The sequence below is a fragment of the Perissodus microlepis genome, chromosome 12, assembly GCF_051167445.1.
Source record: "Perissodus microlepis isolate ML-2025 ecotype Zambia chromosome 12, ASM5116744v1, whole genome shotgun sequence".
Classification (NCBI taxonomy): Eukaryota; Metazoa; Chordata; class Actinopteri; order Cichliformes; family Cichlidae; genus Perissodus; species Perissodus microlepis.
In genome coordinates, this window is record NC_140472.1 from 17782504 (window position 1) to 17808116 (window position 25613).

The window sequence follows — 25613 nt, forward strand, 5'->3', positions numbered from 1 at the left end:
GAGGCATAAAGGGGAAAAATCAGTTTTCAAGAAGGAATTAAAATATTGGAGCTGCCAATGTTTAGACTTAGTGGATAAAGCCCCCAGGCAACTGGGGATGGAGGGGGAGAGAGCAAGAAGCTGTGAGAATGTCAAACAGCAGACGGCTTTACTGACTCAAGACTTGGATTAGCCATCTGAAGCCTTGTTTTAGGAGTTACAGTATCAGTGAACAGCCCGTGACTAACCTTCAGTGTAAGACAAAGGGTTAGCTGCATATCAATTAGAGAGATTTTCTTTGTAGACTCTAGAACTGAAAATGAGCTGTTAAACTGGTAGACAGATTTACTTTTCCACCTTTTATTTCTTCTTCTTTGCCTTCCAAGTAAGAAAAAAAGAAAGAAAGACATGTTCACACTTGTAAAGCCTCCTGCTCCCTGTGACACTGACTTTGAAAATGCTTATGTCACACAGCAAAAGTAGAGAAGACGTGACTGTCGGCTGCTCCCGTATTCACAAGAGGTCACCACAGTGGTGGCAGTTTTTACACTGGATCCCCTTCGTGATGTGGCCCCAATGAGATTTGTTCAGTCCCAGGACTGAACCAGGGATCCTCTGCTTTTAAGGCAAATTTTGCTGTATTTGCTTTTATTTGTAGTTTCATTCGTTGATATACATTGCAAAGCTTTTCTATATGTCTTAACAATCAGCTCATGGATCACACCTGTCCAGTCCATCTCTTCAAAAAGGGAAAGTAAGGGACAAACAGCAGAGGGAACAGATGGGCAGGGTTGCAACCAACCAAGGAAGGAAGGAAGGAAGGCAGGAAGGAACTAAAAAAATGATCCCAGGGCTCAAAAGTCATGGAACTGCATCCTCCGGAATGAGCTACTGGCACAACAGAGAGGCTGGATCCAGGGTAGATTTCACCTTGCAGCAACGAGAGCAACAACCAGTGATCAAAGTTTCTGCTGAGACTGTTGTAGCTGTTTATTTAGTTTTTGCCTGCCAGTTGTTGTTTTTTTTGAGTTGGGAGTTTTAATTGAATACATTTGATCCTAGTTTATTTGGAATACTTGGTAACCATCCCCCTTTCTTGCTGTTCTTTACCCGATCAAAAAGGGACTTCCTTTTTACATCTACAAATAAAAAAAAAACCCAAAACCACAAACAAAGAAAAAAAAACCTGTCCTTTAACTGGAAATGCCAAAGTGTCATCCTGAGAGCAATAAGGGGGAGCTGTTCAAGGCTGTGATGTTCTGAGTAATACAGTATTCAGCGATTTAATATTAGTTTCATTTTGGCAACCCATCTGTCTGTGTGCATGACGAGCTAATTTAACACTGTCATAACTGTTTGGAAACAAGCCCACACGAAAAGCAGGCTGATTTTTCCGTGTTTCTGTTTTTTTTAAATACAAATTGAAATGTCTGTCACCTCTTAATTAATTTTAATCGATTATTTGCAGCGTTTCGGAGCAGTGCCATTGTTAACACGGATCTTCTTCGACTGTTCGCCATGTTTGTTTTCTTTATGCGAGTGTGATGTGTGCGGATAAATTATTTTGACTGACACGATTCACTTGCAGGCAAACTTGCTAATTTACTGTCTCTCAAACAGATGTCACATCACGCCTCCTGCAGTCAGATCGTCGCGAGCGTATATCACATCTGCCCATATGTGCTTACATCGACTGTCAGAGAGTCTTTGTCGCTGGGAGTTTGACGTCTCCAGCTGACTTTCAACAACTCACAAGAGACTCATTACAACAGCATATAAAAAAGTTTTAATCATCAGCTAACTGTTTTCTGTCTCTATTAAACACAGACTATGTTCCTATTACTGAAGTGAGCTACTGGCCTAATATCATTCCCTTCATAATGCAGACGCTGGTTATCTGCACCTTAGGGGGAGATGAATTACCTGGAAAGTCTCTGCTGCAAAGATACATCTCTAACAGAATTATTTTTGGCCCCTCAATCCTGCAGGCGGTATGACTGCATTTTATTTATGTTGCACACCTTCAGCACTGAGCACAGGAAGGAATCTGCTCGTTACTGAGAGGAACAGGTCATTATTGCAATCTCACAAAGGATTTTTCACATTGAGCAACCGAGCATGTCACAGTTCCTAACATATATTGTCACAAACTACTGAGATCTAATGTTTATGGTTCACAACTCCCTCGAAAAGTGTGTGAATGTGTGTGTGTGTCTGTGTGTGTCTGAATAATATCAAAAGTTGGTTTGGCCAGGCGCCATGCAGCTGGAAGCCATCATAGAACCAATTACTTTCTGTCTTTTGCTCTCCTTTGCTCGGCCTCTTTCTCTTCTTTCCTTGCTTTGTCGTCCTCTTGATCTCTTCCTTCTGCTCCCATTTTCTCCGTCTGTCTGATTTTAATTCTTCTGCGTAGTCTTAACTCTCATCCTCCTCGCCCCGACAGATTTAACCCCTCCAGCACCACCAAAGCATACTTCCACTCATGCTTTTGTTTTTCTTTTAATCCTTTCTTGCATGAAGACTACTTCACCTTCCTCACAGTTAGCTTAAATGCACTTTCTTTAGGTGTGATTCTCCTCCTGAAATGCGTAATGTTTGTGAGTCGCATGCTCCGCCAACACGGCAGACAAATTTACAGTAACATGTCGGAGCTGCAGCTCATGCCATGACGAAGGGCGTCAAGAGTGTAAACACTGATTACAGATTGTGTACTAAATGAATCGGAGGTGGGGGAGGGGGGCAGTGAAGGATGGAGGAAGTGAGAGACTTAACAGTGTAAACAAATGAGGAGTGTAATGAGGATAAAGTACCGCTGTGAACAAGCGAGCCTTTGTTTTCCCTTATACCTGCGGCTCTCCCTTGCTCTCCGGCTGTTGAACACACACACACACACACACACACACACACACACACACACACGAACAAATGGCTGGATCATGTCTGGGTTTCTGGGAACTGCAGTTTATTGAATGTTAAAGAAAGCGAACAGCATCCAGAATAATGTTTGTTTTGTTTTTGTTTAAATGGAAACATCAAAGTACTGGTCAGAGATTTTTGGAACAACAGATGAATTCATCCAGTCATCCAAAAGTCATTTATAATTCATGTTGCACGGCTGTAGATACAGATATTTTGTGGCAGAATGCAGATTTAGTTTACTTTAACATGCTATTTTGTGTTTATTATTCACTTGAACAGTCTGAGCGCCCATAGCCTTTGTTTTTTCTTGAATTTAATTGTTCTGCAGTGTTAAACAATATGCACACACTTACAGTACAACCTTGCACAAGCTTTCTCATAACTCCAGTGTGCACACAGCTTTGGGTTTAAAGTACACAAAATATCTGCATAAGTGTTTTTCAGACTTTTCTGGAGTGAAAACCCATGTCCATCAGAAGACAGAGTTGTTGAGGTGTCTACCCCACCCCCAAATTAAGTGTCTACAAATGCTCTCATAGCTTGTGCACTGTGCGGTGATACAACACTGAAGTTGTGTTTTTGAGGGCTGGAGGTTTTTTATAAGAAGTGTTGTCAAGTTTATTGTGCTAACTGCTTCATTCATTGCTTGTTTGCGGTCAGGTATAGTACTTTTAGCCTCAAGGCTTGTCTATGTATGATGCCACACATCAGCACAGCTAGCTCTGAGCATTGCAATTCTAAGTCTAAAATGGCAACACACTGCTCACCCAACTGTGCATTTTAGTAAAAGGTCAGCAAAGCAGAATATTTGTGGTAATCTTTCATAATCTAATCTGCCCTTAAACAACATATGCTTCTCAGACAATATCTGTGGTCACATCAAATTGTAGAGAAAAACACCACACAGCAGTATCAGTGGTATCTGATCTGCTCTATCTTTCCCACATAGATAATAAACAAGCCTTGAATGATTTCTGCAGGACTCATATTTGACCAGACATTTTTCAGCGAGTATGTTATGTTTTGCAAGATCCTCAATAACCTGAAAAGCAAAATGTTTTTCTTTCTCAATCTATTTCCACATATTCTTTTTTTTTTTTGTATTTTACTGTCAGCATTTTAGGATTTTGAGGAGTCATTTTGGTCATTAACCATAAAACTATAAATCAAGTAATTTATGCCATCATTTAAAAAAACTATTTTCTGCAATTAATTGCAAATTAACTTGTTTTAACACCCTTTCCTTGACCTTCTGGCTTTGTCTCAGACTCCCAACATCAAGCCACGGATCATTAGGACTATAATATAACAGCTTTCTTCAAGTAAGAACTCATTCCCTTGCAATTCCTCAAACTATTGAGTTAATCAATAAATACAACAGTCATGCACCTAAGACTTACTGTCGCATGATGGCGCTGAAGGTGTGTTACAGGTGTGTAGGGGAGCAGGTCTCTGATACTGGAGGGTTTTAGTGACAACAGCTTTAATATTAAGATAGAGACTCTACACTTTATGAGAAGTACCATGTTGTGTATATGTTAATAATGCATGCAATTAAAATGAGAAATATCTGTGCTGCAAGAGAAATCCAGTAACAATGCAGTTTTTAAAAACAGTCCATGCACGAGGTATCAGAGCTGATTTTTGTGCAACATGACTTTATAAAAGAAAGGACGACTTACCTGCAACCAGTGGTGGCGGTGACTTTTACAGAAATGCAGGTAGAGATAATAACTACTATAGCTGAATAAATATTTACTATATTACCAAAGAATAATTATTATTAGGTAAACATGACAAAGTAGTGGAGGACTGTTTTCAAACCATTACTTTAGAAAAAGAAGCAATAAAACATTAGGAGAACACCTCACTACACATGAAACTGAATTATGAAAAGTTAAAATAATTATAATCCAGAAAAATGTTCCCCATTAGTGTTAAATAGATTAATATTACTGCTGCATAACTTTAGGGTTGAGCTCATTTATTTAAATATAAATTTACTATATAATTTAATACTATAATTTAGATTTTGTTAAATGTCCAGCATTATATTCTATAAATCATATGCCTGTGCTGTCCAGTGAGGAACATATATATAGTAAAAAATAGTTGTTTGTAAGTTTAGAAAGACAGACCTATATTTGATTTTTTTTAAGGTATATTAAAATGTGTTTATTTAAAAAAAAAAAAAACCTGCCAGTTAAACTTATTACATTCAGACATTCTCACAGATGCTAATTTGAAACTTTTGGCTAAGCCTACACCTGCTCAACTTGCCTGTTTTATTAGATGGGACACGGTCAGAGCTGCTGTCCCCACGCTGTCATGGTTATAATTATCCTTGTTGATGGCCAAGCACGTTAGCAAAAGGAAAACTCATCTGTTATAATGTTAAATCACTGAAGCTTGTTTAGTTGCTAATGGTAGCAGAGTTTCCATATTAGGCGCAGATTGTAACTGATCTCAGAGCAGCAAAAGCTGACCCAGTGGCAGCTTGCCTCACCCTCCGGTTTTCCCTGGCTGTGTCCCAATTCAGGGTCTGCACGCTTGAAGTACGCATTTTAAGTGCGATTACGTCACCGCCAGGCGACGACGGCTGTCCCAATTCGAAGTGTACTTCAAATGCAAAAAAACAAAACAAAACTTCAAATGCATACTCCAAATGCGCCGTCGATTTCCCCAAATATCCCACAATTCATAGCGCGGCGGTGGTTGTGGATATTTTTCCGCAGAAGGGAGCGGCCGAAGAGTGAACTGTCAAAAGTAAGTGCTCAATATGACGTCACTTATTTATGTGCGAATGGTTGTAAAGCATATATATATATATATATATATATATATATATATATATATATATATATATATGTATATATATATATATACATATACCAGAATACCAGAGGTGCAAAACACCAGCTACTGGTAGACAGAACAGTCAGCCGAGACTGCAAGACCAGACAAGAAGGCCTATGACTCAATGCCCCACAGCTGGATCCTGGAATGCTTAGAATTGTACAAGATCAACAGGACCCTAAGAGCCTTCATCAGGAACTCAATGGGGATGTGGCGTACAACACTAGAGGCCAACTCCAAGCCCATAGCACAAGTCACCATCAAGTGCGGGATCTACCAAGGAGATGCTCTGTCCCCACTGCTGTTCTGCATAGGCCTGAACCCCCTCAGTGAGATCATTAACAAGACTGGCTACGGATACCGACTACGGAACGGAGCAGTTGTCAGCCACCTCCTGTACATGGATGACATCAAGCTGTATGCCAAGAGTGAACGAGACATCGATTCACTGATCCACACTACCAGGCTATACAGCAATGACATTGGAATGTCGTTCGGACTGGAGAAGTGTAGTCGAATGGTAACGAAGAGAGGGAAGGTAGTCAGAACTGAGGGGATTGAACTACCAGAAGGCAACATTGCAGACATAGAGGACAGTTACAAGTACCTGGGGATCCCGCAGGCGAATGGGAACCATGAAGAGGCCGCTAGAAAGGCTGCAACCACCAAGTACCTGCAGAGGGTCAGGCAAGTCCTGAGGAGTCAGCTGAACGGTAAGAACAAGATCCAGGCCATCAACACCTACGCCCTGCCCGTGATCAGGTACCCTGCTGGGGTAATAGGCTGGCCAAAGGAGGAGATAGAAGCCACTGACATAAAGACAAGAAAGCTCCTTACCATGCATGGAGGGTTTCACCCCAAGTCCAGCACCCTGAGGCTGTACGCTAAGCGGAAGGAAGGGGGCCGGGGACTGGTGAGTGTCAGCACCACAGTCCAGGATGAGACAACGAACATCCAAGAATACATTGGGAAGATGGCCCCAACTGACCAAGTGCTCAGTGAATACCTCAGGCAGCAGAAACCCAAGAAAGAGGAGGGAGACGAGGAACCATCATGGAAGGACAGGGCCCTGCACGGTATGTACCACCGGCAGATAGAGGAGGTGGCTGACATCCAGAAATCCTACCAGTGGCTGGACAAAGCTGGACTGAAAGACAGCACAGAGGCACTAATCATGGCAGCACAAGAACAAGCTCTGAGTACAAGATCCATAGAGGCTGGGGTCTATCACACCAGGCAAGACCCCAGGTGCAGGCTGTGTAAAGATGCCCCAGAGACAATCCAGCACATAACAGCAGGGTGCAAGATGCTAGCAGGCAAGGCATACATGGAACGCCATAACCAAGTGGCCGGCATAGTGTACAGGAACATCTGTGCCGAGTATAACCTGGAAGTCCCGAGGTCAAAATGGGAGATGCCCCCAAGGGTGGTGGAGAATGACCGAGCTAAGATCCTGTGGGACTTCCAGATACAGACGGACAAAATGGTGGTGGCTAACCAACCGGACATAGTGGTGGTAGACAAACAGAAGAAGACGGCCGTAGTGATCGATGTAGTGGTTCCGAATGACAGCAATATCAGGAAGAAGGAACACAAGAAGCTGGAGAAATACCAAGGGCTCAGAGAAGAGCTCGAGAGGATGTGGAGGGTGAAGGTGACGGTGGTCCCCGTGGTAATCGGAGCGCTAGGTGCGGTGACTCCCAAGCTAGGCGAGTGGCTCCAGCAGATCCCGGGAACAACATCGGAGATCTCTGTCCAGAAGAGCGCAGTCCTAGGAACACCTAAGATACTGCGCAGGACCCTCAAGCTCCCAGGCCTCTGGTAGAGGACCCGAGCTTGAAGGATAAACCGCCCGCAGGGGCGAGATGGGTGTTTTTTATACATATATATATCATAGTAATCTGACAGTACTATAATATTGGCCATATTATATTTACACTACCACAGTGAGATGATTTTAGTCTCGTGACCAACATTAGCTAATTGTTATTTACTAACTAATCTTGAAATGACTGTTCAGTACAGAAATGAAGCCGAACAATCATGTTTTACAGTCCCGTGGTCTCAGCCTCAGATACTCAACTAATCACAGTGATGTCATGACAAAAATGAATGACCAACAAAACATTTTTCTCCTTCATTTCTGTCACACAAAGCTGTATGTAACGTTTCTCGCTTTTAGTGTCATGGTTGCTAGGCAACCTGAACAGCGCAACGAAGGCTAGACCGTCCCATTTCACAGGCCTCTCACTTCCGCACTTCTCGTACTTATAGTACGCACCGTACGTAGTACGCGTAGTGCGCGTACTTCAAGCGTGCAGACCCTGAATTGGGACACAGCCATTAATGTTCCCTCTAATTTTTCATGTGTCTGAACGAACACACAAACTTCCTGAGCGATCCCTTGGACCACTGTGAGCGACATCAGATGTGTGCACTGTGGTCACGCCGGCATCTAATCCATCCAAGTTACATGGTTTATTAAAATAATCAAATTACAGCATTTACATTTATGTTAGACTACTTTTATTTAACTGCTTTAGCCCACTTACAATAAAAAATTTAAAAAAATCTAGTCATTGACCTGTGTAGTATGTTAACACTATTGGAAGTAAAAATAACTTGAACTCCAATTTCGAAAACACAACTTACTTTTTTCTTCTTTTTTTTTTTATAAAGCTCTGACTTGTATTATGAGTATGAGTCTGTGGTCTGGGAGAGAGTCCTGTAAATCTCTGTCTGCAAAATATAGTATATAATGACCAATGCTGGGCAATTAATTATATAGTTACTTCTTCAAAAAAGTAACTCAGTTTGGCAAACAACAAAGTTTTTTGCAGCTATTTTTTTTAATGCAGCCAAGGCATTTTTAAATAAACATTTCAAACTATTTACAGAACAATCAGCTGTTCTGCATCAAATCTGATGCCACACAAATTATTTGTGCCACTCCAAAAAATAATTTCTGTCCACTATGAGATAAAGGAGAACAACAGCCTGATACCTGCAGGCCTGACAACAGGAGATGTATCACTCCTGTAACACCTGTAACATTCAGCAGTCGCCTCATTGTTCTGACACACACAACAAAACTACACTACACACTAACTACATAAGATTTGCGCTAAACGTCTCAAATCTCTCAAAAACTTCCCCCCGTTTCTTAACAACTGGATGCCACGTTGCCATGTCATTTTTTGATTGGTCGACATGGTACTTTTTTGGACGAATAGGAAAGGGAGAGGGGGGTGGAGTTTGTTTTTGCTCACAGGCGGAGAGCGCTTTCAAGCCTTTTTTCTTATAAAACGCCGTTTTTACCGTTTCTTCGGGCAGTAAATATAAACAACGATAGTATTCAGCAAGGAAACCAAACATTGCATATTTTTATCGTAACTCTGGTTTTACGTGACCTATCAACACAATTTAAAAACTGGAATAAAGTACACACTTTTTCCGTCCATTGTTACGTCTGTCCTGCTCACATCTCCAATGGTTGTACACGTTGTCATAAACGTGGCTTCACTCCACATCAGCCACGCCGCTTTGCTAGCTAAAACACTGGTGTCGGCACATAAGGACGCTGTCATAGCTTGTCAGCAACGTTGATTAGCTGCGTATATATGAATGTAAATCGCATTATTGGCTGGACTATGGGATAAGGTGGCATCGTTCTAATCCCATACGGGAGCAGCTAGTCACTTACTGACTAACACTGCAAAACAGAATTGTTAAAGTATTAATTTTAATTTCAATTCAGGTTAGATTTTTTTTTGTGCGCAACAGCAGATTTTCTGTGCGCAGAGACCGTGCCAGCAGTGCGCAATTGCGCACATGCGCAGCTTAGAGGGAACATTGGACACAGCCCCTGTTTCCTGTCAAAGACCCGTTTATCCATGATGCACGGGCAAACCACCAGAAACAAGATGCTGCTCAGTTTGCCTAGCTCCAATAATTGTTAACACGAGATGGACACAAGACCTCAGAAACAAAGACAACAACACTTTGCTATAAGATTAAAATAAGCACAGACGTCAGCAACAATATCCAAAAGCGGTTTAAAAATGGCAGTAATGTCAAGGACGGATGCACATATTCATTGACAGGTGAGGAGCTGTAAGACAGTTCTGTCTGAGATGAAAGGAGAGGGATCACTTTACTTTAGTATGTTTTAATTGACGTCTATAAAACGTACCAAAGCACTGCTTGCCTAGCTTGTTCTCATGAAACGTCAATACAAAGAAGTAAATAATAAATTGAATAGAAATAATATTTTTACAGTCTGGTAATTGAGTATTTGACATCCTGAGGATGAAAACTGATAACTGTATTGGTTTCACCTTGATAAAAACAGTCAGTATGAAACACAGGATTTTAAATGTTTTTTGTTTTTTTAAAAAAATCTGGCTTCACAATATGCCTTTTTTTCCTCCTGACGCTCCTGAGGAGGCAAAGGAGCTTAAATATTTGACCATTTTTGTCCTGTTATGTCTTTTTAGCACAGCACAAATATGTCAGGAATGCAGAAAGTGCTGGGAAGTTGTTGTCATGAACACATACACACACATTTGCACATTTTTCAAGTGAGTGGTGCACCATAAGAATTAGAGGTGTCTTTCACTTTAGAGCACATTGTACAGACTTGCAATTATTCGTAGCAAAACTGTTTTCTTGGCTAGTTCGACTTGGAGAGAACTCATGCAGACACGGAGAGAACATGTAAAAACCCAGGACCTTCATGCTGTGAAGCAACAATGCTAACCACTGCAGCTGTCAGCATTGTTTCTGTTCATTGAAGTTTCTGGACATTCATTTGTCTTCTCTTAAAGTCCCACCACAGCATTTCAATCAGGTCACCCCTCCATCACTGTGTTTGACAGCTGGTATGAGGTGTTTGTGCTGTAATTTCCTCAGATGCTACTTGGCAAACCTAAGCCCTGCTGTCATCTTCTTTTTAAAAAGAAGATGTCTTGTTTTTTTAAATTGTACAGTCCTGAACTTTTAACATTTAAGATAAAAATCAGGGCCCATAGAGTTGAAAATGTGACTCCTGGATTTATTAAAATTTCTCTGAGCATTGTGCGATCTGACCTTGGGGTGAATTTGCTGTTCATTCTTGGGAAGATTATGGCATTGTGTTAACACACATCTGAGTGAGCCAGAGCAGCAAAGTGCCAAAACGGTTTTTATAGATGTGCTCACACTTGCTGCTGATCAGTTAATCAAGTTTGATTAGCAGCTCATGGCTGCTACTTACCCACTTAATTCTTATGGAAACAGCCAGGCTTTTTCAAATGATTGTGGATAACACCAAATAACAGTTAAAGTTAGGATGGGTGTGTGTAAGCGAGTGAGTGAATGGCCTGTTTGTGTGTGTGTGGGTGGGTGGGTGTGTTTGTCTGCGTGTATGAGAGAGTGTGCATGGCTGTTGGACGTGGTCATAGAGGGAGGGGTTCACCCTCCCCGCTGCTGCCCCCCCTGGGATGCAGGTGCTTGTTGGTTCCAGGGCGCATGGCTGTCGTGGTCATTGACCTGCTCCCTTGGTGGTCCAGGGTGGCTTGGATCTCTTCCATGTCAGGGGGGGTGGCTCTGCAGGGTACTGGGCTGCCTGACACCCCAGGGACCCTGATCTCGGATTGCACTGGTATGGCCGGCCTCTAGTGGAGATTGCTACCCATGGCCGCTGGTCTTCTGGGAGTCCCACCCTTTGGTTGTGGCCGCACCATCTGGGGATTCCTTCCTTCTCCTGCTGGGATGGGCGCACAGATGACACCAAGATATGTGGCCGCAGGTCTTCGGTAGTCTTGGGTGCTGCGGATGACCCGGTTCTCCTGGATCCATGTCTGTCTGCCTCTGCAGCTTCACAGCTTTTTTTCAAATACATTTCATGACAAAGACACAAGCACACTCTACTCTCTCTCTGTCTCTCTCACTCTCACACACACACACACACACACCCCACAGTAACTTTGTTGATTTATGTACATCTGCATTTTCAAATTGTTGTGTTCCAGGTGTTGTTTATTTTTCTTACAGGTGCGGCAGATGGTGATATATTGTGCATTTCTATTTGTACTCCGTCCTTTTATTACATCTTCTCCTACCCCCTCCTTTTTTTTCTCCTTGCCTGTCTTGCCTTGGACATTGTCATACTGTATACTGCATATAATGTAATAACTGAAACAACACAAAGAGAAATGAAGAAATAAACAGATAAAAGAAACACCTGAACAAGAGAAGCCTATAGAGAATTTATAGAGCTGATCTTGGAAAAGCAAAATGTTTGGCACAACAGTGCATTCAGATCATAATTGTGATTGCAGAAGCTGCCAGACAGCACAGGATTTAAAAACAAAATTACAAAATAAATAGAAATAACCTTTAAGTTTGAAGTTGCATCACTTTATACAAGGTGACAGAACCAATAGAGGCCTGCAATAATATTTTATAAAGCATGAATATGGCTGTTTATGTTAGTCCTCTGTTTAGTCATAATTTAAAAACTGCCATACCTCTCACCATGAAATAACACTTACATACCTTCTAAAGGGAATTCTTCTCAGCCATCAAGAGTCTGTTTTGTCGCTACAACTCTACTATTTGGCTTAATTTCCTTCCAAAGCATTGCAAATAAAAGGGACAGCGGGTTAGCAAAACACTGAGGCCCTGTTCATGCTTACTATTAAAATGCATTTTCAGCGATCTGATCATGAGCGAACAGCTCTCACTAAACAAAAGAAAAACAAATCGAACAAGCATCACACAAAGAATGTCTCCCTGTGCTGAAGGGGCCACTCATGAAAAGGGGGCGGAATAGCAACAAGTAACACTCTCATGCACACACAAACACATACAGATGGAGATGTGGCCGGGCGTCGGGCCAGACGCTCCGAGAGAAGGAAACTCACATTCTTGTGATGAGGAGTCATCAAGTATCAGGTTCCATAGACTCTGGCTGAGGCTGGAGCCCCCTCACCACCTCAGTGCGCGCGCACACACACACACACACACACACACACAGAGCGGGACAGAGATAAGTCAAAGAAAATAATAAGAAGAGATAAACACACGCAAACACAGCCCACACCATTGTGTGTAGATAAAAATGCGCAAAAATCATGACCTGCTGCTTCTTGTAACCTTTTAAGACCTGTCTGTAGAGACATTAGGATAAAATGGTAGGTTTAGTTATAATAGAGAAATGTTTATTTTTCTCTTTGAGTGTTTATACAATTAAAAAAAACAAAACAAAGTTAAACAGGTTGAATGAATGCAGAGGAATGTCCCGGCTTGTTGCAATGTGAAGCATCCAGGTCAAATAATCATTATGGAAGGAGGAGGTAGAGTAACGAAGGACTGATGTGTAATTCAACCTGGTTCCACTAGATGTCAATGTCACTCTGTCTTTTGCTTTAATCAGCCACCAGGTTGAATTCTTTAAGTGTGTAGTGTGAGTGTTTCTCATTAAATGAGTGCTTTTATAAAAGATTTTGTACACAGTTAGGTAAAAAGTAAAAGATTTGGGGGATAGTTTGGTACTGTGCATGGATTTGGATGATGTCTAACATGTGTTATTTAGTTGTATTTTAATCTCAGAAACAGCAAATTTTGACACTTTAATATCTTTCGAGTGACAAAGACAGATTACCATTACATTTTGAATTGGTGTCTGGTCCCTAAGTTGCGCGTTTTTTTCCTATACATAAAGACATGTACCACAAGTCAAATGTCCTGTAAATCTGAAATCATGCTGACCTGCTTGTCACAGCCCACTGAAGCCGTTACAGTACATTCAATAACACGGAAAGGTCCTGAAACGACAGATGAGATACTGATGGAGAACAGGGTGATCTGTCTACTGCTGACACAGATTCCTGTAATGTCACCTTACTCATTCAATATGAACATTTAGTCTACTGAGTAAACTCAATAAGCTCAGAGCTGGAAAAACATTGAGCTACTTTAACATGGTGGGAAATAGTAGAAGCAGCTGTGGGTGGACTGGCCAGAGTTTTACAGTTTTTTTTTTTTGTTGTTGTTTTTTTTGGCATTAGATTAGAAGATTAGCCTATATCAGAAAAAAGTACCAAACGAGCATTTGAATAACCATTCCTGGAAAGTTCTAGTGTGTTCTGTTTTGACCAAAATATTTTGCCAAACCTGTTTGTTGTTCATTCACGCCCTCATCTTCTAACTCATCTTTCATATCCAGCAATGAGTAAAACTCTGCGGCGGCAATCAGGGCTGCTAATCATCTCTGCAATTACATCATAATTGTGTTTAATGACAAAATAAATGCTAAAGGAACAAACAAACAAACCAATCTTCAGTTCCATCATTCATCTTTAAGTGTATGTGTGTCAGCTGGTTGTGGTAATGCTACTTGGATACGCGGTGACGGCGCTAAAGTGTAGCAGATTAAACTTAATCAATTCAAGCACAGTGGGAGTCGTGCTGTGTTTATCCTTAAATTACTTTACATTACAAACTCTTCTGTCTGTTTTTTAACTTAACTTTTAACTAAATGATTTCCTATGTGTGTTATAGCCCATTGCCAGTCATTCGGGAAGGTGGAGTACATTTTCCTGAGAAGGGTTTTTAAAGTGACTTAAAACAGTTTTGTTTTTTTTTTTATTGTGGAAATGTTACAGAGTTTTTCTTCCTTTCTTTCTTTGGAGTTGAGGACTGTTTCTAACCGTGTCCAGGAAGATATGAGTGAGGCGGCGACTATCACTGCTGAATTCCAATGATTCCTGCAGAGGATGCACGTGAGATGAAGAGGTGGATGTGAGGGAGAGATGAGGTGGAGTTTTCTTTAGAGCCTGTAACTACATTATAAAAGCCTTCAGCTGAAGGATCTCTAGAGCAGCTCTAGAGAATCTGGCAGCCGTCTCTGCCTCTGCCTTTTCTGGGACAAATGCCTGGACCGAACTGCACAAAGGTAGGGGCACTGGTGTTTAGCAAAGCCTCTGGAAGTCCAGCAGGGCAGTTAATGATTTTTCTTTATGAGATTAACAAATATCTGTGGAAGATTAGAGGTCTAGTGTTAGCTCAGTCTATTTCATTAATTATAAGACAAAATTGATCACAAACTCTTGAACAGAATGTAAAATATAGCAATGTAAAGGCACTTTTATTGCCAAACGAACAACGAATCATGTGGGAAAAAGTAACAAAAGTAAAGACACTGCAAAAAAAGTATTGTAATCCCCTCCAGTAACACTCAAGTTTAAATACAAATTTAAAATAAAGGGTTAAAAGGGCTGCATTTAATCGAGCATGTAAGGAAAGAAGGCATTGATATATATTAAAATTTCCTAAGATATGAGATTGCATTTTTCTTTTTTTCTTTTTTACATGTTTTGATAGAACAAAGGTACAGACACAGTAATGAATCATTTATTGTCCCTCAGGGGATATTTCAAAGGCCACACTTAATAATGATGTAGAATGACTTTGAAGCACAGAAACGTGACCGCCACCAATATACCAGTAATCATACTGAAAAACAAAACACATTCACGTGGGGTCAGTATGTATACCAATGGTGTACCTTGTTATATATAAATTGAGTAACAGCTACATCTCTGCACTGTCAGGAAGTTCAGAAGATTACCAGCAGCTCCAGTTCTGACGTGCTGTCCTCCAGTGTTTCTGCCACCACCTTCACTGTTAGTCAGTATTCATATTTCACCTCAACTTATCATGACTCAAACTGTAATTCTGAAATTAATTACTGAACATACTGCTGACTTCAGGAGCTCCAGCCCCTGATGGCACACCCTGACTTACCATCTCAGAATGGGAACTCCCAGGAGGACAGGCAAGAGGACCGAGTGCAACCTGCAGGAGCAACAGCCCTGCAGAAAGCCAGGGCCCGCTTCCTCAAAGGAGTGTCCTACTTCTCTGGAGACATGGAGGTGTTTGGAAAATGGATGGAAAGTAGGTTAACATCAGCAGCTTACTTCAAATTTAAAGTTTGGAACTAAATAGAAAGTAGTTTTGCCAACAGTGCAGGTGGTATAACAACCTGGGACATAAGATAGTTGTGTTAAGTAAAAAAAAATTTGGTCATGCTATTTTGTAGAAAACTTTCTCACTGCTAATGCCGCCTTTTCATAGGAGCATGCATGAGTCATTTCCCACATGCATATCCTCTCTGCTGATTATGTTAGTAACCCTTTCACAGCCTTTGAAGATGTGAAGTGTTTGCTGGCAGTCAAATATCTCTCACTGTCGCATCTTTCAGAGCAGTTCTTCCTGCTGCGGCTGCTGGATTGGGTCTTGCGTGGCGCGGCCCAGGTGATGTTTGTCAACAACCCCCTGAGTGGCCTCGTCATTTTTGCCGGCCTCATCCTGCAGAACTACTGGTGGGCCCTAAATGGCTTTGTGGGCACACTCTTTGCAACCATTTCCGCTCTCCTATTGCAACAGAACAGGTGTGAGCACTCAGGTGTTTTTTTTCCTGCCTAACTGATGCTATCTTTAAATACTGTCAGTCTTAATACCAGAAGGCTGGCTGAGAAGTCATTCTTGATGATTATCTGCTTGGCAGTAAAAGAAAATTTATCATTTGGCTTGAGCTAGAAAAAAAAATTGATTCAAAAAACTTTCCTTCAGGGGTGCAATAGCTGCAGGGCTGTACGGCTACAACGGGATACTGGTGGGTCTGCTGATGGCCGTGTTCTCTAACGCAGGAAACTGGTACTGGTGGCTTCTTCTGCCGAACATCTTTATGTCCATGATGTGGTAAGCCGGTAGACCGAGAAATGGTGAAACTGTGCACTAGGTTTGCATCATAAAAAGTGAAAGGTAGATAAAGAAAAGTAGATAAGCCAATCATGAATCATGAATGCCATCAGTTGTCATTTTCGGTGTCATAATAGGTTACGTATTGTTCTGAGACATTGTAATAAAAGCAAACAAATGAATGAATAAATAAATAATACAAATTATTTGCTGTAGTTAAGTAGACAAAAGAGACCATATCAGTCATATACAGATCTGTCATCTCTGCTCCTAAAAGCTGGAAATGTGTAAAAAGAATGATTGATCTACATCGATGAGTCATAACAATAAAACCACAGGATGTCTGGGTGCCTCCTGTAGTATTTAGCACTGGGATATTAAGAGCACTCCCTGGTATTATGGATCGGGCTTGTTCCAGGGCATCACGTTTGATCAGAGTGCAAAATCTTTGTCAAACTCTTCAAAGCATTCCTGAGTAGTTTCTATAATGCAGTGGGGTGCATTGTTCTGCAGTGAGAGGGTGTTCCTGTCAGGGTGTGCTCCATCTACCATCTACAACAATATTTTGGTGGGCGGTATGAAGGCCAGGACCCAAGGTTTTTCCAGAAGAACAATACAGGTGTTATTTACGCTGCCTTTCCGTGATTTTAACATTAGCGCAGACCGGTGTGATTGAACATAGATGTACTTGGCTCATTTTGTAAATGTGAGTTAAATGTGGAGCAGATTTCTGATGTGATGCCTTTTCATGTCCAGCCCCATTGTGTCCAGCGCCCTGGCATCTATCAACAGTCGTTGGGATCTTCCTGTTTTCACCCTGCCCTTTAACATCCTGGTGTGTCTCCACATGGTCGCCACCGGCCACTACAACAACTACTTCCCCCAAGTCCTCATTCAGCCACGCTCGGAGCTGCCCAACATCACGTGGGCTGAGCTTGACGTAGCAAAGGTAGCTGAAAGGAAATGATGACATGCAGATTTCGCAGCCTTTTTAACTTCAGAAGTCATGGTCTTGTAGCCGAAGTTTTAGCACATCCTTTCAGCTAACAGGTTAAAATAATGTGGACCTATGTTGTTAACTATATATGCAACTTTAAGTTGTTCACAAGTTAAATACAGCTGCACATCCAATAAAGCGGGCTTTACATTTCTGCCTGTACACTTTCAGCTCTTCATGTCAGTGCCAGTAGGAATAGGCCAGGTCTATGGCTGTGACAACCCTTGGACTGGAGGCATCTTCATCATCTCCCTCTTTATCTCCTCCCCCATCACCTGTGCTCATGCTGTCCTGGGATCTGCAGTGGGAATGGTTTCAGGTGAGAGGATGTCACAGTGTCTAACCAGGCAGCCGATATTGTAAAAAAAAAAAGGACATGCCATGTAAAACTTGTTGGGTTTCACTCTATTAAGGCATCATTTTTTTTTTTTTTTTTTACATATTGAAGGAATGAAATCTAGACACTATCAGTATATAGTAACTCCTGCAAAAAAAAAATGCTGGTGCAAAATGATCAGGAGGGTTTTAATTTACTAAGATAAACCAATCTTTGGGTGAACTAAATATTTTGCAGGTCTGGCCCTGTCGGCTCCGTTTGGAGACATTTACTTTGGCCTCTGGGGGTACAACTGTGTGTTAGCCTGCATCGCTATTGGAGGAATGTTTTATGCTCTCACCTGGCAAGTGCATCTGCTTGCTATCACATGTGGTGAGTAAAAAAATTACAAAAATGCATTCTCTTATCTGCAAAATAAGGCCAAATGACAAGCAACCATGTGCAACCTTACCAAACAAAGGCTGTTATTTGTTATCACACTTTATCATTTACATCAAACAATTTTTCCCTCCTCCTCTGCAGCTTTTTTCTGTGCATACCTTGGCTCAGCCATCGCCAACATCATGTCCAGGGTAAGTACATTTTATTCTCACTCCTATTTTTATACAAACTGTTAAAAAAAACATTAAAACATGTTTCAGAACTGTTTTTTTGTTTTTTTTCCAAATCCACAGTTTGGTCTTCCAGCCTGCACCTGGCCTTTCTGCCTGTCTGCCCTGACTTTCCTTCTCTTAACCACGGGGACCGAAAGAATCTTTAAGCTGCCACTGGCCAAAGTGACGTACCCTGAGAAAAACCTGAGATTCTTCTGGAAGCTGAAGAAGCAGGAAAAGATGGAAAAGGCTGAAAAAGAGAGGAAAGAGAGAGAGGAGCAGCAGAGAGCTGTTGAGGAAGAAGTGATAATAAACGAGAAAGAGCAACTTAAGATAGAGCTAGAAAGAATGGAGCAAGGGAAAACAGAAAATGAGGCTCAAGAGGTTAAAAATGACTCGACGGAAGTTGAAGTACCTTAGACAGCCGAGGGACCTGGAGATGAAAGAAACACGGAAAATGATTTGATCGAGGTCACACTCACTGATTATCTTTAAAGCTAGATTTATGTATGAGTAATGTATGAGTAAATATGTGGTAAATTTCATTCAGAGATAATGTATGTTTCAATATTCTGGTGGTTCTTTGCAAAGCTTATACAAATATGTGTGGTTTTATATATTTATAATACCTTTTTTTAAACTAAAAATCTGGTGTGTGTGTGTGTGTGTTTCATTCAGTGCTTAATAAAAACAGAAAAAAACCGCCCTAAAGTCACATCAAATATACTCAGGTTTCGCATCGGTCAATCCCCAACTGGCGAAATACATTGGTCAAGTAATGAAGATGTTAAAAAGAAGGACTTCTTAGTTATTTTTCTCCTTTTTTAATATAATGTAAAGAAGTTCACCCACCTTCATTTCAAGCTGTTAAGACTACAATGATCTAGATGACTGAAAATCTATGCAGACATAAAAAAGCTGTTTTTCATGCAACAGTTGTTGGAGTTCAGCTTTTTAGAGTAGTGCGTTTGATCAGTTTGAGCTGTACTCCAGCGTTTTGTGATAAGAACTACTCTCTTATCACAAAAAACTTTCTCTGCTCTCTTAAAGTTTAATGGAGTTATCTAGGTTTAAGTTAAATATCCACATTAATGTTAGTTTCAGAGCATGTAAAGGCTACGCTGATCTCCAGGGTTCACAGCAGATTTGTCGATTTGCTGTTATCTCGTGTCTGCTTATGTAATTGGGTTACATAATAAGCTTTAAGCATTCCAGAGCTTAATGAAGGGGAGGGGAAAAGTCAGCTGCAAAATATAACAGAAAAAGGTGGACACACTCATAAAAAGTGTCGTAAAACTTCCTCATTGGAAGTTATTTACCACATTGTAAGGTCGCAAAATTTAAGTAATATGTCAAACTACAGTCAAGGTAAAGAGAAGTATGCCCTCAGTTATTTCTAAAGTTTTACATGTCAGAATATGAGAAAAATAACCTGGTCCTTGGCAAGTCTTAAGCTTCAGCTGTCAGACAAATGACCTTGCATTTGACTCTGGAGTACTTTAATAGGAAGAGGAGCTCATGGTCAACTCAGTGACTCCAAGGTGTCCAGATCCATGCTTGATAGTTGCAGATATGGTGCGTTTCGTCTTCACCAAACACGGTCTCATCTGTCCAAAGGACATGGTTCTGTGATGATGAGATTTCTTTTTAGAGAGAAAATGCATTCTCATGGCAACCCTTCCAAAACAGCCTTTTTCTAAAAGAATAAACTGTCTGCTACTTAACCTTCTTAATTCCTATGGAAGTAGTAAGGCTATACCACTCCTGTATTTTCACTTGCTTGAGGTTGTATTTACCTAATTACATTTTTTTAATTTAATTGTACTTTTGTATTATTATTTTTGTTTTGATAGTAAAACCCTGCAATTTATTGAGGGTGTACTTTCATTTTACCTGAGATTCTGTAACTTTAACCTTTCTAGAAGCTTCTGGTGCGTTCTTCCTCGAGCCAAGAATGTGAGATCAAAAATAAAGATAGTTCTTAAAAAAACATCAGATAGCTGTAGGTATGTATGCCTACTCGGATCCTTTCAGCAGTCGGTCCAGAACACTGATAACAAAAGTGCCAAGTCCATTATTTCAAATTCAGTGGAGCCAAATATGAGACGAACAAAACCATCTCAGGAAGATTTGACTGGATTGTTTTCTGTTAAATATTTGTGATTTCAAGTAATGTTTTACATCATGGCGTGATTGCACTGTCACTTTAAAAAAAATCTTGTGCAGTCTCAATCAGCTTAGTATTTTAACAGTTGTTTGTTTGTCATTTCTTTTCTTTGCTTTTGTCTAAAGATAATGTGCAATTTTTTTTATTTTGCAAAAGTAACTACTACTAGAATGAGTTACTCTACATAAAGTGAAACTATCTAGAGGTGACTGAGCGTGTTTGTGCTGCGGGTTTTGAAAAACAGCCCTCGTGACTTTGTAATTACATAATTTTATATGATGTGGAACATGATTACTGTGATCTGAAATGACTGCTCTTGCTCATCTGATCTACTGAATATTTCCACAACATTTCCGGGTGTCTTTTAGATGACAAATGAGTGTTTGTCAGTGTAATTGCACGGCATGATCTGAACATTAAAATCTTTTTATTTTAATGCACCGTTAACATGGCATGCACAAAAATGTCTTTGCTTACCAAAAAAGAATCTTTACACCACATTATTAGGTACGCCTGTTCAGCTGCAATTTGAAGAAAATATCTAGTCACCCGATTATATAGCAGCATCTGCATGCAGGCATTTAGACATGGTCAAGATGATCTGCCGATGTTCAAAATAAGCAACAAAAAGAAGAAGAAAGGTGATTTAAGTGACTTTGAACATGGCATAGTTTTTGCTGCTAGACTGTAATTCAGTAATTCAGAAACTGCTGATCTACCCAACCACCTGTGGGTTTTACAGAGAATGGCCTAAAAAAGAGAAAATATACACTGAGTGGCAGTTCTCTGCATAAAAATATTTTTATGCCAGAGGTCAGAGATGAATGGCAAGACTGGTTTGAGCTGATCAGAAGGAACAAGTAGGTCAGATAAAACCAAGTATGCAGAAGAGCATCTCTGAATGTCAAACTCTGAAGCAGATGGGCTAGAGCAGCAGAAGACCACACCAGGTGTTGCTGCTGCAACATTCAGCTGGCAGGGTCACAATTTAGTGTAAACAACATGAAAGCATGAATCCATACTGCTTTGTATCAACAGTTCAGGCTGCTGATGGTGGTGCGATGGTGTGGGGGATCGTTTCTTGGCACAAATTGGATCCCTTTTGGATACCAAACGAGGATCGTTTTTAAACCCATAGTCCTACGGTTCACCAATCTTCTGATGGCTGATTATATCATTCCAACTGAGCACCTTAGGGATGTGGTGGAACAGGATATTCTCATTATGAATGTGCAGCTGACCAATCTGCAGCAACTACGTGATGGTATCATCTTAATATGGGCCAAAGTCTCAAAAGGAATGCTCCCTGTTGAATCTATGCTATCTTTGATTAAAGCAGTTCTGTCATTTTTATTGTTCAGTTTATTGAAAGGCTTTTAACATTTTATTTCATCTGCCTGTTCAGGGTAAAACCTCCCACAGCATCTGCTAACACCTTCTCATAAAAACACATTATTATTGCACCCTGACCATGTGTGTCATCTGAGTTCAGGAAGCTGCTCTTAGATCACTGCTTCCTTGTACTCTAGTGTAGAACAAAGAAATGCTAAAAATCCTTCATTCCCTCGGCTATAACACCTTTGTTCAATTTTAGTTCTTGTTATTCTATTTAACTATTGTATTGTTAATTTTTATTCTTTTTTAAACATTATTGTTTGTTGAGCTTTGCCTTGACATGCTACAGTAGTTATTGCTTGGTGTTTAAGGACTCTAGATTGTGTGAGTAAGTTGTGCAGGTAACCTCCAAGCAAATTGCCTTTCTTTGGGATTAATAAAGTTATCTGAATCTGAAAATGGGGTTCAATCCAGTACTAGCAAGCTCTACCTAGTGACTGAGTGAAATATAAAATAGTTTTGTCTCTGTTACTCTACCTTATTAAATGTGCTAATTTGCCATTTAGAAATACAACAATTTAGACTGATATGAAGAGCGGCAGTTTGGCAGGACTGCAGAACCCACTGTGTTGTTAGTGTCACCTGAGACAGGTCTGCACAGAAACTACACAGTGTTCTGTCAATTATGTAATGTGAGGCATGTTCACTATCTAACATCTGTGTAGCACAAAAGTTATCAAAAGATCTGAAGCAGCCGTGGAAAAATAGTTACATAATTGTCAATGAAAGTCCCCAGATACCAACATAAAGCTTCACATGTACAGTTCTTGATGAAAAACAACATATCGCCATTATTCAGCAGTGATCTGACACCAAAAATGGCAGTTTAGACAAACACCCACATTAGATGATGAGTCTTTGCCATTGTCTCACTGAATGAGGACCTGCAGCACCTGCATCCCCGGTTGGTGACATTTTACATTCTCAAAAGCTTTCAGCAACTTTCAGCATCTCTGCTGCTTTGATTTCCTCACCAACTGTCACTCAGCACTGGATCCTCACAGGGCTGCATTCTCAGCCCCCTGCAGTTTGCCCTGCACACATATGACTGTACACCAATCCAACCAACCAACACCATCTTCAAGTATGCCGATGACACCATCGTAGTTGGGCCCATCTCTGATGGAGATGAGACAGCATACAAGGTGGAGGTAGAGAATTTGTCCTGCTGGTGCTCAGAAAATGGCCTGAAGCTAAACGTCCGCAAAATGAAAGAACTCCTCATGGCATCATGGCAACACCGTGGCCCTGGTAAAGAAGGCACAGCAGCACCTGCACCACCTGCACCGCCTCTGTGTCCATTCAGATCAAGTCATTTCTTCGCACTAATTCCAAGCACTTCGCAACCCTTTCCTTTTAATGTGTGCCTTTTCTATTGTTTTGTGTATATTCCCCTTGTTTTGTGTATATTCCTATTGTTTTGTACATATACATATAATTTTGTATATATTCCTGTGGTTTGCTATTTATTCTTTCTGTATTACTATTTATATTTTATTCCTGCACAGTTGCTGTGGAACACTCACAAATTCATTGTACATATACAATGACAATAAAGAGATATTTGTGAGAGGATAAGGCTCACTTGTTAAACATAATAACAGTAGCAGTCACAAATTCTTCAGAAAAGAGCAACTGAGAAGAAAAACAAATAGATGCAGGTATTAAAGAACAGAAGTTTGGATAATTAGCAATAGTTTGAACGTGTCTGCTTGATAGACTTCTGATCAGTTCGTTGTGTTGCACACGTCACTCACGTTTCCGCATTCATAGATCATACAAGAGATCAGAGTTTATCTAATGTTTTCTCGTGAGTTATGCAATGTTTTGAAGTGCTGATTGAACTTATGTAACGCTGATCCGGTGACTGCGTCAGCCTCTCCTTGTCCTCAGTTGGGCGTCATTGGTCACAAGGTTGCTGTGCTTTTGAAAGATCAGATAACCTTTTAAATAAATGAAACATATGTGGTCATGTGACCTGATAGTCATCTTTGGTCTGCATCTGTGCATATGTTGAGTAAACAGAATGAGATGCTTTGATTGCACTTTATGTATCAAAACATAAAAAAAAAAAGTCACCTGGCCCACCTGGGTCTTAAATTAGATTAACACAACCTCAAACGAGCAACATTTTTACAGTGCTATTTTTTACATTATTTAATAAGCCAAAATGCAAAAGCAGTGTGTGAAACAAATAAGTGCAACCTCAGTGCTTCCATAGACATCGGGAGGGTAAAAAGCATAGGTTGAGCGTATCAACTGCCTCTATAAAAGCTTTTTCAGATGTGTGTTAACACAACGCCCAGAAAGAGATCAGAAGTGAACTTAGTGAAACAATTGTTGCTGCCCATCAATCTGAGGAGGGTTACAAGGCCATTTCCAAATATATATATATAAGAAAGATTTTTCACAAGTGAAAAACATTCAAGACAATTTGCAGTCTTCCCAGCAGTGGCGTTCCAGCAAATTCACCCTAATGTCAGTCCTTACAATGCTCAGAGCAACTACATCTCACATTCTACAGGCCTTACTTAGTATGTTAAATGTTAAAGTTCATGACTGTGCAATTAGAAAAAGACTGAAAGAGTCTGACTTGTTTAAAAGGGTTGCCATGACAAAGCTTCTTTTGTCTAAAAAAGGACATGACAGCATGACCTAGGTTCACAGAGTTGCATAAGAAAAAAACAACGAGACTTCTGGAACAATTTCCCTCCTATAGAGGTGACCAACTTGGAGAGGTTTTTCCTACATGCACCGCAGCAATGTTGGTGAACCCAAACACAGCGTGTCAGCACAAAAACCTCATACTAAATATCAGCACGGTGGTGGAGGAATGATGATTTGGGCTTATACTCCAGCCTCAGGATCTAGGCACTTTGCAGTTGACCATAAACTCCTCAGTATACAAAAATATTCTAGAGTCAAATGTTTGGTCATGTGTCTGACAGCTCAATTCCAACAACACCATGAGCCAGTCAAAGCTCGCAAACCTCAATGAATGAAGCAACATTGTGTAGAAGAGTGGGCCAAAAATCCTCCACAATAATGTGAGACACTGACAAAGTCATACAGAAAACAATTACTACATGTAATCGCTGCCAAAAATGGTTTTACAAGCCACTAAACAACTGGGTGCACTTAGTTTTTGTGTCTTTGGGCTTGTTGGATGGATGGAAATAATGACACAGTGTGTGACATGTGTTCACCTGAAGTTGCATTTGTCTAATTGTTAGACCTGGTAATGGATGGATCATTTTTCATTATGTTCTGATATATAAAACCACAAAAATGACAGAAGCTGCATTTTATTTTTAACCATGACTGTATAACACAGAAATACTTCAAATCTAAAACTTTGCAGTAATAGCTGTTTTGTTTAAAACACTTAAGCTTCTTTTCATTTGTGGTATGAGTACTGCTGTATAGAGAACAAACTGGAACACTAGTAGCTTCAACACAAGCACTGTAGGTATGCAGATTTTACAGTCATGTGACCATTAACCTCAATCCTATCAAACTGGGTACACTGTCAAACCCGCATTTCACGTGTTCTTTATACTACCCTAAAATAAAAAAAAATACCTATAATTTGCGAGTTTGGGACCTATCCAGTTCAATCGGTAT

The 25613-nt window shown here is 40.5% G+C and overlaps 1 protein-coding gene across 1 annotated transcript; it reads left to right on the forward strand.

Annotated features, from left to right (window-relative positions):
• Nucleotides 1-14581: 14581 nt before the first annotated feature.
• On the forward strand, nucleotides 14582-20587 carry slc14a2 (solute carrier family 14 member 2). Its single transcript, XM_084947246.1, has 10 exons — nucleotides 14582-14692; nucleotides 15351-15422; nucleotides 15510-15693; nucleotides 16001-16190; nucleotides 16372-16500; nucleotides 17257-17449; nucleotides 17669-17816; nucleotides 18072-18206; nucleotides 18357-18406; nucleotides 18509-20587. The coding sequence occupies exons 1-10, from the start codon at nucleotides 14669-14671 to the stop codon at nucleotides 18845-18847; spliced, it is 1464 nt and encodes a 487-aa protein (XP_084803372.1). The 5' UTR covers nucleotides 14582-14668; the 3' UTR covers nucleotides 18848-20587.
• The last annotated feature ends 5026 nt before the right edge of the window (nucleotides 20588-25613 follow it).

What these genes read in the sequence shown, in the direction of transcription:
- slc14a2 (XM_084947246.1), top strand. Translation starts at nt 14,669, where the DNA reads ATGCCTGGACCGAACTGCACAAAG. An exon ending in TTTCTGCCACCACCTTCACT is followed by an intron (nt 15,423 to 15,509) that starts GTTAGTCAGTAT and finishes TGCTGACTTCAG; the next exon opens with GAGCTCCAGCCCCTGATGGC. An exon ending in CTCCTATTGCAACAGAACAG is followed by an intron (nt 16,191 to 16,371) that starts GTGTGAGCACTC and finishes ACTTTCCTTCAG; the next exon opens with GGGTGCAATAGCTGCAGGGC.